The 18549-nt window shown below is 58.2% G+C and overlaps 1 protein-coding gene across 7 annotated transcripts in view; it reads right to left on the minus strand.

Annotated features, from left to right (window-relative positions):
- Positions 1–436: 436 nt before the first annotated feature.
- The window catches only part of RIPOR1 (RHO family interacting cell polarization regulator 1), a 49005-nt gene continuing 30892 nt past the window's right edge, over positions 437–18549 (minus strand). For 2 of the 7 annotated variants that reach the window (XM_049703966.1, XM_049703965.1), the window contains 21 exons: positions 8822–8948; positions 8555–8707; positions 8307–8385; positions 7573–7596; positions 7425–7478; positions 7129–7281; positions 6964–7027; positions 6827–6870; positions 6623–6748; positions 6019–6167; positions 5812–5941; positions 4053–5732; positions 3853–3968; positions 2829–2961; positions 2432–2567; positions 2146–2307; positions 1722–1880; positions 1365–1561; positions 1192–1275; positions 1002–1092; positions 437–857 (listed from right to left, as the gene is read on the minus strand). In XM_049703966.1, the coding sequence (XP_049559923.1) occupies positions 760–857; positions 1002–1092; positions 1192–1275; positions 1365–1561; positions 1722–1880; positions 2146–2307; positions 2432–2567; positions 2829–2961; positions 3853–3968; positions 4053–5732; positions 5812–5941; positions 6019–6167; positions 6623–6748; positions 6827–6870; positions 6964–7027; positions 7129–7281; positions 7425–7478; positions 7573–7596; positions 8307–8385; positions 8555–8707; positions 8822–8925 (3936 nt within the window). In that variant the 5' untranslated portion in view covers positions 8926–8948 and the 3' untranslated portion in view covers positions 437–759. Of the gene's footprint in view, positions 858–1001; positions 1093–1191; positions 1276–1364; positions 1562–1721; positions 1881–2145; positions 2308–2431; positions 2568–2828; positions 2962–3005; positions 3607–3852; positions 3969–4052; positions 5733–5811; positions 5942–6018; positions 6168–6622; positions 6749–6826; positions 6871–6963; positions 7028–7128; positions 7282–7424; positions 7479–7572; positions 7597–8306; positions 8386–8554; positions 8708–8821; positions 8949–9776; positions 11510–18549 lie in introns of those variants that run through there. The other 5 variants (XM_033407680.2, XM_033407679.2, XM_033407685.2 and 2 more) reach the window with 5 other exon arrangements.

An 18549-nucleotide genomic window follows, 5' to 3' on the forward strand; every position in this document is an offset into this window, starting at 1 on the left:
GACCCAGAAGCCTGGCATTCCCTGACAGGGTTCTGCTGCTCCCTGGTGGCCAGAAGCTCCAGCCACCACCACACCTTTTCCTGCCTGCTTCCTCTTTGCCTCCTGGCCAAGTGAGCTGGCTGCCAGGGAGCCATTCCCAGGACTGGCACCCTTTGGGCCTTCTCTAGGCCAACTCCACAGTTTGGCTCCAGTCTAGGCCCACAGCTTCCAGGCCCAGGGTACACCCACCTGCAGCCCGGGCCTCCTCAGCAACACTCCACCACCCTCTTCCTCTGCCCTCTTTTCCAAGCGCAGTTCCAGCCTCTGAGCTCTCTTCCATCTGGATTTCCAGGGCAAAAGCACATGGCATTGTCACAGTTGGAGTGTGGACACACTAGTGTCAGGGCCACAGCCAGAGTGTGCTGGAGCAGAAGGTCAGTAGTGCACCAGTCCAGGCTACGTAGGAAAGGCATTTTGCTTTTTTATTTTCTGTAAAACTCTGTAAATAAAATACAAAACCAAGGGACGTGGCAGGGCAGAGGCAGGACGGCCAGGCCCGGGACACCGATCTATGGCAAGTGTGCTGAGCCGAGGCTGGGAGGCACTTCACTGCGGCACTGACTCTACCCACCCCGAGGACAAAAGGAGAATATATTAGATTTTCATTGATAGGAATCTGTGAGGGAGGAGTGTCTGGAGCCAGCCCTCACCCTCCCTGCCAGTGCCTGGTAAGCCCTGAAAGTGGGGGGAAGGGGCACTGGGGGCCGGTGGGTGGGGAGTTTAAAATGCCGTGCTGGCCATGCTGCCGGGCCCGAAGATGCGGGGCAGGGCATCCAGTGACTCCTCCAGCCGTCGATGGGCAGACTGTCCCTCTTCTCCTGTAACGGATAAAGATGGGATCAGGAGAGGCCCCAGCCCCGCCCTGACCCCACCTCACCCCTGACCCCATCTCACCCCTATTCCCAGCAGCCAAAATGTCATAGAACTCAACTTGACCCATATCTCCGATTCCCCAGTCTCACCGCATTGCTGCAGGCTCTGCCGAGCTGCTTCCCTCACGGCTTCTGTGTCCGTTTGGCACAGGTACACCAGGGGCTCAATGCCTTCAGGAGCCTATCGGGGGAGAGAGCATTGAGGTGGGCCCAGTGCAGCAGGTGAGAAAGGCTCAGGACCCAGGGCTTGGGGAGCTGGGAGGGGAGAGAAAGGGGTCACCTTGATGCAGCCCAGGGCCAAACAGCCAGCCACTCTAGTCTGCACATCCTCATCCTCGAGCTGGTCCAGGAAGCAGAGTAGAGCCTGGTTAAGGGTGGGAAGGCAGACTTAGCCAGACACTGGGAGCCTGGGACCCCAGCCTTTGCCCTCAGGGAGCCCTGCCTGACTCTTACCCTTTCCCGGAAGGCAGGGCCCAGTGACAGGCTCCGGAGCTGAGTGCTGACAGCAGCCATGACCTTGTTGTTGCCATGGACAAGCAGGGAGCTGAGGGCCCGGAGCCCATCCCTTCGAAGCCGCCCCTCAGGTGCCAACCTCAGGGCTTTCAGCACCACAGCCTGGTCATCTGAGTTCAGATTCCGCACCAGTAACACTGAAAAAAGGAAGCCGGGCGGGGGGGGTGTCAGTTGGAACAAGCTGGCAGGGCAAAGAGCCTCCCGGGGTGGGTTCTTTTGTACCTTCATGTCCTGAATTCACACCTTCAGACCCACCCATAGCATCAGGCCACTTTGTGACCAGGGCTACTGCCTCACCCTCCTCGGCAGTCTCGGTCACATAGGCCTCCATGGAGGAGCTGTCCAAGGCTTCGAAGTAACTCCAGAACTGGAAGACGGTGAGCTGCTCTCCAGGGCCTGACTGGGGCCTCCGGGGCAGCTTCTGCCCCAGGGCATCCTCCAGGAACTTGACACACACTGTGGGAGGCAGTGCCGCAGGTCTCAGGGTGTGGATGGACCTGGGTCCTTAGCGGGAAGAGTGCTCCCACCCCACGTGCAGGTGCAGGGACCCAGCACAAAAGGGTCCAATCTGGGCCCTTTTGTGCTGAGGCATGAGCCTTCGATGTTTCTTCCCAGTGCTCATCTCAGCATGTCTCTGTGGGCTGACCTGGCTTTCCCTGAGGTCCCATCACTGGGGATCTGAGAAAGGAGAGCAAAGGGGGCAGGTAGGCAGCCCACTCACCAGCCTCAGCTAAGCCTGGCTGGCGCAGGGAGAGACGGGCGCCGTACTGATTGCAGAAGGTGAGGAGCACCCGCTCCACGGGGCAGATGAAGGGGCTGAGTCCCTCTGTACATTGGTCCCAGAAGATCAGGAAGCCGGGCCGGGAGGCCGAGAACTGCACCACTGTGAGGAGGTGCAGGAAACTGTCAGCAACAGGACAGGCCGGTGGGGAGACAGGCGCATAGGTGGGATAGGGCAAGGGAGGAACTTTGGGGCAGACATGAGGCAGAGCCCACACAGCTTTTACCTTCCTGGGCAGAGGTGGCAGGGATTTCCCATCGCCTGCTAAGCTCACATACTGCTTCGAGCACTCGGGCCTCCCGTAGTAGTCGCTCCAGGGCCCATGCCTCTTGGCAGCGCAGGGGCCCAAATGTGCCCAGTTTCTGGAGAATAGGGATGGCCAAGTAGCTCAGACCTCAAGACAGAGCTTAGGGAGGGTGGAGACCAGGGACTACCAGTCCCTGCATGCATCGGGAGAGACTTGGGGGAGCCAGAGTGTGGGAGGTGTTCTATTCAGCAAGAGCCAGGCCCTGGGACATTGGGGAGTGGAATTCAGAGGAGGTGTGCAGGGCCAGGATTGAAGTGTAGGGCTCCCTGGGGGAAGGGGCTACAAGGGAAGGGTAGGGGAATACCACTAGCCTCACCAGCAGGAGGCAGCTGCAGTGGTACAGATGCTGGACCAAGGCAGTGTCCAGAGCTGGACACTCTGTGCTGAGGGGTCGGGCACTAGGTGAGTCGAGGCTGTCCTCAGCCCCAGGCTCCGGGCTGTTTGGGGGCCTGAGAGAAAAATGGGGTCAACCGCCCCAGGAGCACACATCATCATCTGGTCACCAGAGTATTTTTATTAAGTTCCCCCCATCCGAGAACTGAAGAACACATCATGCACAAACAACAGACAATGGGTAAGTTCACGGAGGACTTCCAGACGGAGGAAAGGGCTGGGACCAGCAGGTGGTAGCAGGGGTCTCCAGAGCCTGTCTGCCCAGGGCTACCTCCAGCTAGGACTGCTGGGACCTCTGGGGCCGCCAGGGCTGGGATGGGCGGGAGTAGGGTTGCAGGCGGGATGGTCTACGCAATGTGGACTGCAAGGGATTGCGGCCCAAGAGGCGCAGGGCACGGGGCCATAACCTAGGCAGCACTGGAGGGAGGAGGGGCTGGGCATGACCTTCAACTGGGAATCGGCAAAGGCCACTCTGGGACAAAGAGCCAAGGGGCCAGGGTCTCTGGGAAAGCTGGGGTCCAGACAGAGGGGGTTGATGCTGGGGGGCACAGGATGCATGGAGAGGCATAGTAAAGGCTCGTTCATAGGGTAGGTTCAAGGTGAGGCCAAGGAAGAGAGGAGGAGCTGGAGGCTCAGGAGCTGGTGGGGACCGATGGAGGAGGCAGACACTGCAGGGATGAGGAGGAAGGTGACCAGAAGCACTGGGGATACAGATGGGATTGAAAACATGAGCAACAAGGACACACGAGGAGTACATGGGAGAGATGAACACAGATGTACCCGCCAGCAAGTCCATCCCCTCCCACCCACCTCCCTCGAGCCCACCACCCATCTTACTGCTCTCTTTACGTGCTCCCCCTGGCCTCACCTCACCTGTTCCCCTTTCTCGCCTTTCTCCTTCACCAGCTACTCACCTCCCCTCTTCCCCCGCTCCTAGCCCCTCTCACCTGTCCCCAGGACTGTCATTGTCTTCATCTTCATTGAGGAAGCTGAAGCTCTCCAGGGCATGCTCCACAGTGATGCTAAGACTGGAGGCCCGGCTGCGAGTCAGGCCTTGTCTCTGCTGGGGTTGTGAAGGGCGTCAGAGCTGTCGCCCCTGCCTGGCTGCCCTCCCTGCGCTGCCGCAAACCAGCCCAGCCCTCCTCACCATAAGCAGACTCTCCAGCCGGGTCACCTCCTGCTCCAGGCCCTGCAGCTCAGGAAACTGGCCACGATAGTCATCCAGGGCAGCCATTAGGGCCCCCAGTGCCTCTTCCAGTTTCCTGTCCCCAGCACCTCCAGCTGCCCCTGGAACTGGGGCCTGGGCAGCCCTGGCCACTCTAGGGTCTGAATGCTGGGGCACAGGGGCTAGGGGTGAGGGAGGGGGACTTGGGCTCTGACAGATGGCTTCTGGGAGTTTTGGGGAAGGGCTTGTGAGGGGTTCCCAACTGGAGCAGGTAGGACTTGGGTGGGAGGTGCTGAGGGCTATGGGGTCTGCCTGAGTGCAGGAAGTGGAGGCTGGGTAGCTACAGGACAGGGGGTCGATGCCTGGGAGGGGAGGGTCTGTGTTTGCAGAGGGGTTGGAGAGCGTGGCAAGGTCTAGAAAAGTGGAAGGGCTTACAGTTATAAGCGTGGGACTTGTGACAGAATGGGGAGGACTCCCGGTGATCTGGACTGGGTCCTTAGCATTGGGTGTAGCGGTGTGAGTTGAAATCCTGGCTGTGTGAGTAGGGGTTGCAGTAGTGTGGGTACTGCTTGTGGTGGTGTGGGTAGAGCTTGCAGTAGTGTTGGCAGGGCTTATTATGGTATGGGCGGGGCTTGTTATGGTATGGGTAGGGCTTGTAGCAGTGTGGGTGGGGCTTATGGTGGTATGGGTAGGGCTTGCAGTAGTATGGGTGGGGCTAGTAGTAGTGTGGGTGGGGCTTGTGGTAGTCTGGGCTGGGTGTGTGGTACTGGGGGTAGGGCCTGCAGTAGAGAGGGTAGAGATCACGTGTTTGTTGGTGGGGCTTGTGACAGTGTGTGTCAGGTTTGTGACAGTGTGGCTGAGGCTTGTGGTGGTCTGGACTGGGTCTGTAGTATTGGGGACAGGAGCTACAGGAGTGACGGTAGAAAGCATCGGCTTGTGGGTGGGACTTGTGGTGGTCTGGACTGACCCTGTGGTACTGGGGGTAGGGCCTGTAATAGTGATGGTAGAGACCACAGTCTTGTGGGTAGAAACTGTGGTAGTGTGAGTAAGGCTTGGAGCACTATGGGTAGGGCTTACAACACTAGAGGTGGCGCTTGTAGTGGTGTGGGTGGGGTCTGGCAATTCAGGAGAGCTAGAATTTATGGTCTTGTTAACTGAGTCTAGGTGTGCGGAGGGGGCAGGGTCTGTAGATGTGTGGGCAGGGCCTGTTGTACTGAGAGCGGGGCTTATGGCAGAATGGCCAGGGTCCAGGGCAGAAGGGACAGGACTAGGGTGCTCCCCATGTGTGGGACCTGGATGTGCAGGTGGGCTGGGTCCCTGAACTAGACTTTCTTGGCCTGCAGCCTCCACTGAAGCCTCAGCCAGGGCAGCATCCACACTGGCCTCACTGATATGGCTCAGAGTCCGGCTGTAGGGGGCATGCCCATTGGCCAGGGCTGGGGCCATGGCCCCCTCCTCATCCACGGTTCCAGAAGTGGAGGTCTCAGCCCTACGGAAGGCAACCTGGATGGGCAGAGGCTCAGGCTGCTGCACCAGGGGCCTGGGGGCTGAGGAGTGGCGCGCAGTGCCTGAGAGCTGTGGGCTAGAGGAGTCATCGGAAGATTCGGACGACAGGGACCACGCTGTCCCATTCTCCAGCTCCTCCTGCCGCCTCAGCATATTCTAGGAGAGAGAAAAAGACATCTCAGGATCACCCCCAGCAAACCCCTGGATGGGGAGCTGAGCCTGGGATGTGACTCACATAGAAGGCCTGTTCCCGAAGTGAGGGCGTGTCTGGTGGGCTCTGGCTATAGGTGGAGAAGCGCTTGGTGACTGTGGAGGCCTTGTTGACAGTAGAAGCGGCTGAGGGCTGGTCATCCTTGTCGAAGGGACTGGAGAGGGAAAAAGCTGTTAGAAGGTGCTAACATGAAGCCCCAGCCCCGTCTCCAAGCCCCTCAGCCCCACCAACCTCCACGTGACTTCCAGGCTGAGCTTGATGGTGCCGAGGTCATTAATGTCCACAGCTACAACCTGGGGCAGGGCAGCGAACAGATCCTTGGTCTCACAGGAGACGCTGCCTACAACCACATGGTTGGCCAGGCCCTTCAGTTCTGTCACCTGTAGCCAAGAATGCATGGCGGGGTCACAAGGGTGTAGGGGTCATGAGATTGTGGGAGATCAGAGGTCTGAATTTGCATAGAGGTTATGTGACAGTCACAGGGTCATTGGGCCATGAGGAAGTTACAGGGAATGGAGTTCTCAGGGTAATTGGGGCCATGGAGGCTCGAAGCAGCCTGGGAGCACGGGGACCACAGAGGTCTAAATTTGTAGTCATTGAGGTCGTGGGAGTCACAGCCTCATGAGAGTTCAGGGGTCATATATTCACAAGGTCAGGAGGTCACAAGGAAATCACAGGGTCATGAAGGTCAAGGGGTCACACATTCACAGAGGGCCATGGAACCAGATGGGGGTCACAGGGGTAAGGGTCTCAGGGTCATGAGGATCATAAGGGGTTCACAGGGTCATAGAGCCACGGGATCTTGGTGTCCTATGGTTCTGGGCAGAGACATCACCTTGATGGACAGGAACTCCGTGAGCAGAGGAAGAAAGACGGTTTCCTCACTGTCCCACACCTGCTTTCCACTACCCTCTATGCGGCCCCGTAGTTTCCAGCGCTGACGCCCATATTTCATGCAGATCTAGGGGAAGAGGCAGGTTGAAGCAGCCCTTGGTGTTGCGACCCTGCCATCCCAGCCCTTCCCTGCCCATCCTCCTACCTCATACTGATCGCCCACACATAGCCTGGCGAAGCCGGCCAGCCCTGGGAGTGGGGGAGAAGTAGATGAGCTGGGTCCAGGGGTCTCAGGCACACACCTCCCTCTCCCCGCCACCAGTCGGCCTCACCACTTGGTACCTTTCATCCGGAGATGGAACTCGCCCAGCTGTGCTTCCAGCTCACTCTCCAGCAGGCACATGCTCTGAGAGGGATGGGCAGGGACAGGAGGAGGTCAAGAACCAGTCCCCTCTCACCAGCTCTGCCACACTCTGTGCCTCTGCCTCACAGGCACACATCCCTCACCTCTGTGTACTCCCGATGCCCCCGAGTAGCCTCGGCCAGGCTGTCCCGGGCCTCACGGCTCCCTGGGGAGCCGGTGCTGTAGGCACGGACCATGTTGTAGGCGCCATCCCGGAGACGCCGCTGGACACAGTATGCCTCGTACAGCTCGTCGATCTGGGCAGATGAGTGGGGTGGCAGAGGGGGGATTGAGACTCACTACTGGGGTTGCTCACCCAGGGCCTAGCATCATCCCATCTCCCTGTGATACCCAATCCCCCACCCCACGCTGCAAGCACACACGCATGCTGCACAAGTACCTTGCTGGCGTGGAACTCCAGCCGTCGTAGGAAGCGTTCAATGGACTTGACTTGCTGGGGGAGAGGTGCGTTAGGAGAAGCCTGAGGCCCAGGGCCCTTTACCTCCCCCTGAGCCAACCTCTTTCAACACCATTCTCTATACACTCACCTTGTCTAAGTCATACAGGAAGCCCTGCGGGGAGAGATGAGGGGGGCATTAGGAGGTAGGGGAAGTACTCCAGCAGGGGCAGTTGCTCACCCAGACCTACCTAGCTCCTTTTCATCACAGCCTTCCTCCCTCTCACACCACAGTCCACAGCCATTCCAGTCAAAGCAGGGACTGACCTACCTTCCCACGTGCCTGGTCTTTGCTGGTGTCATAGATTTGGTCCCCAAGGCCCCTCTAGTACTCTTCCCCCTACCTCTTCCATGGGATCCCTCCCCTGGCCCACTGCCTTTTCTACAACCCCTAGGAAGAGAGCTCTGTGCCTCCTCATGCATGGTTCCCTCTACCAGGGAACTCCTGTTCATGCTTCAAGACCCAGCAGAAATGTTTCTTCCTCTGGGAAGCCCTGACCTGTTCCCCAAGAAGAACCATGGCTCTCCCTCAGTACCACTACAACATAATCTTCTGCTGTCCACGTCTGTGGGGTTTGACCCAACCCACTGGAAGCTCCCATGGACAGGCACTGGGTCCCAGGCAAAGTACATGCAGCCTGGGAAAGCTGAGGAGAGGAACCTCCCCAGCCTTCCCTGATACCCCCTTTTCTAGTCACACCTGGACCAAATCACCCCAGAAAACAGCTCTGATGTCACCCAGGGCTGGTGCTGCCCAGTCCCCCACACCACAAGAGCAAAGAGCATATTAATCCTGGGCATACGGGATGCCAACCCTTCACTTACCAGGCGAGAATTCCTCTTGGACTCCCTTATCTGTCTTTGGAGTTTCTCCTGCTCCTGCTGGTGCACTTCCAAATAGGCCCTGGGGAAAGGGGTGACCACAAGAGTTATCTTACCTCTCCAGCTTCTACCTGCCCAGGGAACAGGCAGTGAGGAGAGGGTGTGAGGCTGGGGAAGGTTCCTACTAGCAGAAAGGGAATGAGGACTTAGGGAGGGATCATGGGACAAGGCATTGGGAGGGCACTGCTTACGTCAGGCCTCGCTTGAGCGTCGTGTACACCAGGTCCAGCCGCTCAGGCTGTGGGACCTTGGGGGCCGGGTGCGCCACTGAAAACATCTTGGACACTCGGGAGAGCGCTGGGGGCTTCCGTGGGGGCCCCGGGGGACTGAAGGCTGGGAAGCTTCTGAAGAAGAGACTGCACTCAGGAAGGGGCAAGAAGTCATTCCCCAAGCCCTCACTTGCACACTCCAACCCGGTCAGACTCTCTTGACCCCATAAGCCCCCCTCTGCCGCGTACCTGGGCCCCCGCTCCTGGCTGCCGAGGACGCCTGCGAAGGACTGGCTCCTATTGACCCGGGCGCTGAGCAGGCGACGCTGCGGCCGCACCGACAGGGACATCATGGAATGAGTCCGCGCGGGGCTCCCTGGGGGTGGCGAGTGAGGGTGTACAGCGCCAATCAGGCCCTTGAAGCCCCCTCCCCGCGGCCCCGACTCTGTATCTCAGTCCTGCCGGCCACGGCCTGAGGCTGGAGTCCGAACCCCAGCAGCCCTGGTGCTTATGACAGGGCGGCCGCGGGTGACTCGGTGTCGGACTCAGCGTGGCCTCGGCTACGCCCCCACTTCCTGCAGAGGTGCAGGCTCCGCCTGCCGCGCGGGGCAGGAAGGGGGGTCGCACTGGGACCCTCCCCGGGCTGGGAAGGGGCAGGAAAGGGGAGGGGCGCGCAAAGAATGTGCGGAAGCGCCTGTTTACCCGGGGGTGGGGCGGGCTCCCCAGCCCTGCCCTGACCTCCTCCCCCAAAGTGGACCAGGAGCTCCCACGCCCACACCCCGAGAGGCCGTAGGAGGTCACGGGGCGGGGCGGGGTGCGTGCTTTGAGCCCAGCGGAGCTGCCTGGCAGGCCCGGCCTGTGCAGGTTGGGCTCCCCACACCGGCCGCCCTGCGGAAGCTGCTCCTCTCCAGCCCCCACCCGCTCCGAGGCGCCCAGACGCCAGAGCCCTCCCGGTGCCCAGAGCCGGGGGATTCCCAGGTTGGGGGGCAGTGCCGAGAAGTGCCCCGCCCCCTCCACTTTCCTGAGACTCCAACCGGGAAACTGAGTCACAGACAGCAGCCTTTGCCCGTGACCTTAGCAGGAAGAGATCCTCCGTAGACCCCCACACCGCTCCGGCGAAACACGCGCCCCAGGCCCACAGAACGCGGCCCGCAGCCCCCTCGGACCAGCCCCGGAGCCTCCGCAGCCCCGGACCAGGTCCTACCTCTCTTCTTGGAGTTCATGGTAAGTCCGGGACAGCCCTCCAAGCTCCGTGCTTGCCCCCCGTGTCCCCGCCGGCCCAGGGCCACTCGGTGCCGGCCGGGCTGGGCTCCGCGTTCGCTCCCAGCGACTCTGGCTCCTGCTTCAGCTCCTCCCGGCGCCGCCCCCCGCCCAGTTCCTGCCGCCTGACTCAGCCCGCCGGGATGGGGCGGGACCCGCCGGACCACGGGGGCACCTGGCCCTTGGCCCCCCTCCCAGCCTCTGGGAGGGGTGACTGGAGGTTCCCCACAGGCAGGGGACTGACAGGGGTCTTCTCGGCTGGGTCAGGAGTGTGGGTAAAGGGAGTCGAGGGCGGCGGTGAATATGGAGGGATAAACAGAGTGAGGACACCGTGTGGGGCTGAATTGGGTGCAGTTAGCACAGGGGGCTCATAGTGTGGCTGTTGAGGAGTGCTGAGAGAGAGCTGGACAGAGGGCTGAGAGTTGGGGTTCTGAGTGTGTGAAGGCTAGAGAGCAGGGGCTGAGAGAGTAGAAGGAAGGGCTGGGGGTGCTAAGTGTAGGGGCTGTGCCAAAGGACGGCAGAGAAGCACTGAGCATGAGGGGGTTTGGAGGCTGAGAAGGAGCTAAAAGTGGGGGACTGGATCAACCCCATATTATGTGTTGCCACCGAGAGAAGGAAGAGAAGCAACTGGGTGCAGAAAGTCCCATAGCACCCTGCACCACCCCCATCTCTCCACCCTCAGAGGGGATGCTCAGTCTGGACACCCTCTCTACCCCCAGGCCACAGGATAGAGGATCCGGTCCCATTCCCCAATCAGGGCCTTCTCTCTGGCAGAAGCTGCATCCTAGGGCAGAGGCCCCATCCTTCTGGCCCCCACCTCACATGGGCTGAATCCCCTTGCTGTTGGCCCTTTCTTGCCCCCAGTATCTCTTTATTGACTATCCCTATCCAACTCTAGCCTGGATAAAGGCCACCATACTCAGGGTCCATTGAACATCTCATCCTCTCAGATGGCCTGGGTGCTCCCCCACCCCATAAACACTCTTGCTCCTTGATGCTCAATTCTGCTGCACTGGGCTTACTTTTTCCCCAAGAGGCTGGGGTGGGCCCAGGGGTCTGCATTTCCAACCAGCCCACCACCCCCCTACAGATTCAGATGCAAGATGTCCAAGGATCCTAGTTTGAGAAATGCTCTCTCCCCCTCCCTCCTTGAAGACTGGATGCTGTGCACCCTATGCTGGCAGCTATGCATTCCCATGGATTGCCCACCCAACACTGGCCTCTCTGCTCCGTGCAGCCACCCTCCATGGGAACACCTCAGTCTCATCACCTGGCTCTGGAATGACCCTTTCCTAAATCAGAACCACATCTCCATCACCCCCACCTCACCTGCCTTCTACCTGTGACCTCTTGAGACCTCAGCTCATTTATTCAACTATTTACCAAGTGACAACCCTATGCAAGTCTCTGGAGATAACAGCTGGAATTGCACAGACATTGCCCTGCACGGAGCTCACAATCCGCCTCTGCTTCCTTTCTGTCTGCCAGTTCCCTCCTACCTTCTCTTCTCTACCTTCCTTGCACACCCTTCTCCCCAGCCTGGATCTGCAGCCACCACTCCAGCTTGCTCGCCTGCTACCAATATCCCCAGCACCCTGGGCTTCTCTATTACCTGGCAGAAACCAACCCTGGGCAACCTAACCCCCTGCCTTCTCTGCACCTGTGCACAGGCTGGCGGGAGCTGCCAGAGGTCTTGGCACAGCAGCTGGGCTGGAAAAGAGCAAATCTCAACCTCAGCCAGGCTTTTGTTTCCCATGCGGGAAATCCTCATGTGTGACCTTAGCCATCTCTCTCCCTTTCCATGGAAGATGAGTGTTTCAAACTTTCTCCACAAGCCTCAAACAAGCTCAAGTCACTCCCACATAGAAGACGAAAACAACCTTGGAAGCCATCCAAATGCCCATCAGTAGATAATGGAATGCTATACAACAAAAAGAATGGACAATATACAACCACATGCAACGATGTGGATGAACCTACAGACATAATGTTGAGTGAAAAAAGCAAGACCACAAAAGAGAATATACGTTTGAGTTCCTTGATATAAAGTTCAAAAACAGTTCAACTTAATCTATGGTGACAGAAGTCAGAATAGTAGTGACTATTAATAGTAGTGACACTACCCCTGGGGAGTAGTGACTGGAAGGGAGCGCAAGGGGGCTGACAGGGTACTGATTATGTTCTGTTTCCTAATCTGGGTTGTATTTCCTGATCCTATATGGGTGTGTTCCTTTGTGAAAATGTCTTCTGTGCTGTACAGTTAGGACATGTACCCTTTCTGTGTGAATATTATATTTCAGTATAAAGTTAACTTTAAATAAATAACTACAAAAAAAAATGACCCCTCTGTGGACTCCCAGCCTCTTTCTAGCTACCCTACCCCTCACCCTATTTGGCTCTTTTAGAGCCAAGTTTCTTGAAGAGGTGTCTACCTCCATTTCCTCTCCAAACCCACCCACTCTGCTTCCTATCTTGGTACAGCTTCTATACCCAGTACTCCCCTGACTGGTCTGGACAAGGTCACCAGTGACTTCCCCATTGCTGAATCCAGTGTCCAATGTTTGGTCCTTATCCTGCTTGATCTCAGCAAAGCTTTTCACTGTGTAGTTCTCTTCCTCTTCCTTGAGCCTTTCCTTGTCTTGGATTTCAAGAGACAACGTGCCTCTGGCTTTCCACCTATCGCTCTGGCTGCACATTATTATTTTCCCAGAGGATCTGCCTTTCTCCCCATCCCTGAATGGGCCTCATCCTCCCCACTCATGGGCTGGGTACATCTCCCACAGCTTAATGCCATCTAAAGTTTGCCAGCTTCCATGTCTCTTCCTTGCCCAAACCGTTCTTCTGAGCACCAGGCCTGTTTATCCAGCTGGATACCTCCTGGAAGCTGAGTGACAATGTGGAGTGGGTTATTAGGGATGTGCTAAGTTTGAAGGCCCCAAACTAAAGTCACCACTTTCCTCCTCAAACCTGACTCTCCCCAGTCTTAACCTCTCCCCAACAGCCCCACCATCTATTTATCCAGTTGTTCAAGACAGAAACTAGGAATCATCATGGATCCCTCAGCCTCTGTTACCCCCACATCTACTCAGCCACCCAACTCCTGCCGTCTCTGGAATCTGCCCCCTCACCTCCACCCCTATAGCTAGAACTCAAGGCCAAGCCATCACCAATTCTCACCTAGAACCCTACAGCAGCTTCCTAATGGGTTCCCTGTCTCCATGCTAACCCACAATGATCTATTCAATAACAGCATTGCCCCTCTTGAAATTCCAGTTACCTGACAATGCTAAAAACTGTCCTTTATCAAGTGATTTCTATGCCAAGCACTGTGCTTAATTAACAAACATCATCTCATTTAATTCTGGCAACAAACTTACGGGGTGTGTCCTATTAGCCCCACTTCACAGGTGAGAAACCTGAGGCTAACTGGCTGTGTGACTTTGGGCGAGACATTTCTTAACCTTTTGGGGCTGCAGGTATCCATCTGTTAAATGAGGATAACAACAATAATAATAACAACTATCTCACAGGGCTGTTGGGAGGATGAAATGAGATACTTCCTCTACTGGGAGTGTTCGGGGAAGGGAGAATTGTATGTGGAGTACAGAAGTTGGGGTGGACACAGTACCTCACTGTAAACACACAACAAATGTTAACTGATGTTATTAACAATTATTAATCTGCCCAAGATTACACAGCTGTTAAGTGGTAGGGCCAGGATTCAAACCCCAGGACTCTAAATCTTTAACTTCCCTCTATTCTAACTCTTGTGAAACATCCATGGGCATTCCTCTACCCCAAGGATAAAGTCCAGACTCTCTAAGATGACCCACAAGACCTTCAGGCTCTGTCCCTTCCCTCATATACCTTCCTCCTCCCCTCTGTTCCCCCCATGATTGTTCTGTTCCAGATACTGTGAATTCTCCCCATGCCTGTAGGCTCTTCAGCATTTAAGCAGCAGCTCTCATTGATCCTATATCCTCTTCCCACTACTCTCAGCCTGACCAGCTCCCTCTCTTTTTTCAAGTCTTACTCTACTACTTCTTCCTCAAAGAAGCCTGCCTTGGATTGGGTCCCCCTTTAAGGTGCCTCATAGTTTCCTCTCTCTGATCCCTGAGGCCACATAACTCAGTTGTCAGTTCCCCTTTAGGGTCTGTCTTCCAACCAGATTGTGAACTCTGGGGGCTGAGGCCTGTCTGCTTGGCTCACTGCTGTACCCTCTGCGCCCTGCACCAAAGCAATGAAGGAAGGCAGGAGCTGATTATGAGTTGGGGGCTGACTGCACTGGGTTGCCCAGATACGGGTAGATCCTGAGCTGCTGGAGGGGTAGATTTCAAGTCTCTATCTACCCCAACTCCTCTACCTCATAGACAATTTCCTTTTCCCTTCCTTACTTTCTGATTGTATCAGCAGGTGGGCTTCTGCCCTCTGAGAATGGGGCTGGGTGGGGGTTCCCTGGGATTCTGGAACTGAGTAGGTGGGCTGGACTCAAAGTAGGCTGAGTGTCCCATCAATTTTCTTTCTCTGGGCTTCTGCCACAGGGACCAGGATGTATAACTGTTGGTCTAAATGACCATTAGAATATCAATCTAAGTGACAATTCCAGGGGGTGAATAAGCAGGATCTCCCCTGCTGGGGGTGGGGGAAGGGAAAGAGCTGAACCCCTTGAGCTAAGGGAGAGGGGCCACCTCAACTGGTGTTGGTGGGGGTTGGCTGATAAGAGCCAGGGGATTATCTGGACTTATGGCAGCCCTGAAGTCTGTTCTGGACATGGGAAAGAACCCAGGTCTCAAGGGTGATGGGGCCTGCAGCATAGCCAGCTCAGGGCAGCTAGGAATGGAACTCTGCCCGCTTGCGTGGCCCCAGATCCCGCGGCCTCTAATACCCTCTACACGCCAAAACTGGTGCACTTGCGTGGGTCAGGAGGTCCCGCCACCTGTGCGGCCCAGCTCAGTGGTATGCCAGGCCAGCCGCTTTCCCGGGAGTCTCCGGTCCGGCCCCGCCCCACCGCAGGGCTGCCCAGGACTGAGGTAAACAGACGCTAAAAATAACCCGGGCAAGGGGCGGCTTCAAGGAAGAATGGGGTCCCTCCTGAGCCTGCCCCTGTCTCCATGGCAACTGCCCCAAACCCGGCTGCTGACATCATGCCGCAGCTGCGGGAGCAGGGAGGGAGGGGGGCGCGGTGCGGCCTGGGACCCCCCACCCCGGAACCGGGCGGAGGCGGCCGGGTGGCCTCACTTCCTGCCGGCCCCCTCCCTGGTCAGCTGGTCACATTCCCGGACGGCGGCGCACTGGAAGCCTTGTGGCCTCCCCCGGGCCGGGCCTGGCAGAGGCGCTAGTCCGAGCTGCAGCGAGGGGCCCGCAGTGACTCAGCCGCGTCCTCCCCGCCAGCTTTTCCACCCGGGGAGGGCCCAGCCCAGCGCCCTGTGTGCTCCCCTCATCCCCACCCATTTCCAGGTACCCCTCTGCAGCTGCTGCCCCACAGGACCCAGGACAGAGAGGTTTTTTTTGTTGGGTTGTTTTTGTTTGTTTATTGTTTTTGACAGGGAGGTTTTGTACCTCACTCTCCAATTCTCATCTCTCTCCCCGCCCACCCATCCCCGCCGCTACCCTCCGGGCCGGGGAAGCAGATAGTGCAGTGGCAAGAATTAAAATCTGGGTCTAATTCCCACCTCTCTCCAAACCAGCTGTGTGACCTTCAGAATATTACTTAACCTCTCTGGGCCAGTTTCTGCACTTGCCAGATCGTCTGGTAACCCTCCTCAGAAGGCTGTGCCGGCACTGAGCGATGCAGGCCCAGGGCAAGCCCCACAGATGGCCCACCGTATTGTTACACTGGACTGCACACAGTAGGTGCTCGGCCAGCCAGCCTGGACATATATTAGAAGCAACCCAGAACTGGCTGAGATGGGTCAGTCTTGGAGGCTGGACTCAGGCCTAACAGGGAGAGGAGAACACAGGGTGCTGAAGCCAGGCTTACCCAGACCCCTAGCCCTGGTGAGCAGCCCCTTACCCAAACTGGTTCTGCAGGCTGCCCAGGCCTGGCTGCTTGCAGAATTCCCACACCAGCCTCTCATTTCCAGGTACAGGGTCCGTTCCCCTACGGCGCCGGGGCTATCCTCTCCGGCCTGGGCCGTGCCAGATTTGGGCGAAGAGCCCAGCCCAAGGCCGGATCGGCCACCTCGGGTCGGGGCCCAAAGCGGCTTAGGCCAGCCGGTGAGGCCAGAGAGATTAGCTCATCTCGGAGGCGGGCCTGCACCCCTCGTCGCCCTCTCCCCATTCCCAGCTCAGTCTCTCCTGCGGCGAGGGCAGTGGGGCTCCCGATGAGCGTCCGTGCCAGGGCCCAGGCTGGCGCCAAGGGCCCACCCTCAGGCCTGGCCCACCCCAGAGCCCCGGGGCACAGGCCGCCTGGGCCTTGCCGTGGGAGGGAAGGAGGCAGCGCCGGGTGCGGCAGGCCCAGAGGCGGCGGCTTTTGTGGGCGTCCTCCGCGCCCGAGAGGAGGGGAGGAACGACACCGCGAGGCCTGGGTCCCGGGGATGGGGCGATACGGGACAGGGCCTCAGCCGGGGCAGCAGATCTGGGACTCCCCAGGCGGGGGGAGGCACCAGAACCGCCGCACCCGACCCCCGCCCTGCCCGCGGCCCCCGGAAACGGCGGGGACACTCACATGGCTGCGCTGGGCTGCGCGGACTTCGCACTCTCCGTACACTGGTCGCTGCCCGGCTAGGTCGCGCCGCAGCTGCCGCGGTCACCGCCGCTGCTGCCCGCCCCTCCCTCTGCTCCGCCGCCTGCAGCCCAGACGCCCCGCTCCTCCCCTGGCCAGCTGGGCCCCACCCCCTGCGCTCCCGCGGCTCCCGCACCCCTGGAGGCGCTCACGGCTCGCTCCGCCCTCTAGGCTAACGGGGCAGGCCGGTGGCTGGCGGCGTCCACCAGCTTGACGGGGCGGGGCGAGGCAGGACAAGGCGGGGTGGGGGGGAACCCTGGACGACACGCGGGCGGTGGGAGTTCTCATTGCTCGGGATCCGGATACATATGCGGAATAGGGCGACTTTCGGAGAACCATTAGCAAAGGCAGGAAGGAACCATTCCTTCCCATGCAGACCCTAAAACCGGTGCACCGGAGAGCCTCGCCTGCCTGCTCCCTCCTTGAATTCCGTGGGCTCTAGAGACCTTTCAGGCCCCCATATGTGAAACAGGTCCTGGAGAGACCACTGCTGGGTTGAGTTGGTTGGAGGAAAGGATCAGGGCCAGTTTCAGAGAGGGGAACAGGAAGACCTGAAGGCTACTCATCAGACACCTTCTGGGTCTGGACGCTGCCCCTGAGCCCTGCCGGTCCGCCGGCCTCAGTTTCCCTGCTGTGGGGGCAGGCTGTCCTTCCTGCCACCATCTGACACCGGTAAGTCTGAGCTCTTAGCCAGGCCACGCAGTCACCACTCACTGGATACTGGCATCTGCGGAGTCTCGGGCCTTGCTCTGGAAGCATGGGTGAGGACCCTGGCAAGGTCTGGGTACATGTTGTCCAAGCGGGCCAGAACCCAGTCTTTTCCAATGAGGGGCTAGAATCCTGGCTCTCCCCTGGAGTGGGTTACGGTGGAGCTGATAGCTGACCTCACACTGGGGTAAAAGGGCCAGCTCCACTCCCCCACCCCTGCCATCAATAAGACAACACCGGTCCTCTCCAACCCCACCCTTCAGGCTTCACTCTGTAGCCTGTCACCTTTAGAGGTAGCAGGGGGCACTGACATCCTCTCCCTCGCTAGCTCTTACCAGAGACACACCTCACCCTCTCCCAGTTCTCCCCCTCTCCAACCCCTCCTCTTTGCCTTCCTTTACAGCACCCCCTTTTCTGTAGTCAGTAGACCTGGGGATTGCTTACAGAGACTGGGTTCTTCTTTCTGTTTGCCCCCACCCTAAAATATCATCCAGTCTCAGGACTTCATCCATCCACTGCTGAACATCCTGAGCCTTCCCCTGTGCCCAGAGCCCTCTCCTGTTCCAGAGCCCCTGATGACCCACCAGATCTCATGACCTTCACCACCTTTGTTCTCATCTCTGCAAAGCACCACTGTCCACTTAGGCTCCCACCCGAGTGAGGCTGGGCCTATCTGGAGCTCTCAAAACTGGCACCAATTGGACCCTGCCCACCTGGAAAGTCATCTCCTCAGCAAGGCATCCTCTGACCACCTTCTCTGAAGACAGCCTCTCCTTGGTACTCTCTGTCCCCATGTCCTATGGACTCATGCCTTCATGTCACCCATCACCACCAGGTAGCATGTGTGCCCGTGTGTGCTCACGCGCCTAAGCCTGCCTCACTGTGAGTCTCTAAGCTCTGTGGGGGCAGGGGCCACAGATGTCCTCATCACCACTGTCCCTGGCTCATAGTGGGAATTCAAGAAATATTTATCAAATGAGAGACTGAATGAATGAGTAAATGCATGAACCCTGGACGTCCCCCTCTCTACCCCTACCTTAATTCAGCCTCCTAGTCCTGTAGATTCTACCTCCTTAACATGTTTCAGATTCGTTCCCTCCCTGCATCTCACCTCCCACTATTAGAACTCTGTTGTTTATTAATTCACTCAACAAACACCCACTAACCATTCAGGGCTGGGCAGCATGCTGGCCCCTGGGGTGGCAGTGGCACAAAGTTGTCCCTGTGCCATTGCTTGAGACTCTGATGAGGCAGCAGTGATTGTGGGGACTCACCAGGTTACTGT

Source organism: Orcinus orca, chromosome 20 (assembly GCF_937001465.1).
Source record: "Orcinus orca chromosome 20, mOrcOrc1.1, whole genome shotgun sequence".
In the NCBI taxonomy this organism is placed as follows: domain Eukaryota; kingdom Metazoa; phylum Chordata; class Mammalia; order Artiodactyla; family Delphinidae; genus Orcinus; species Orcinus orca.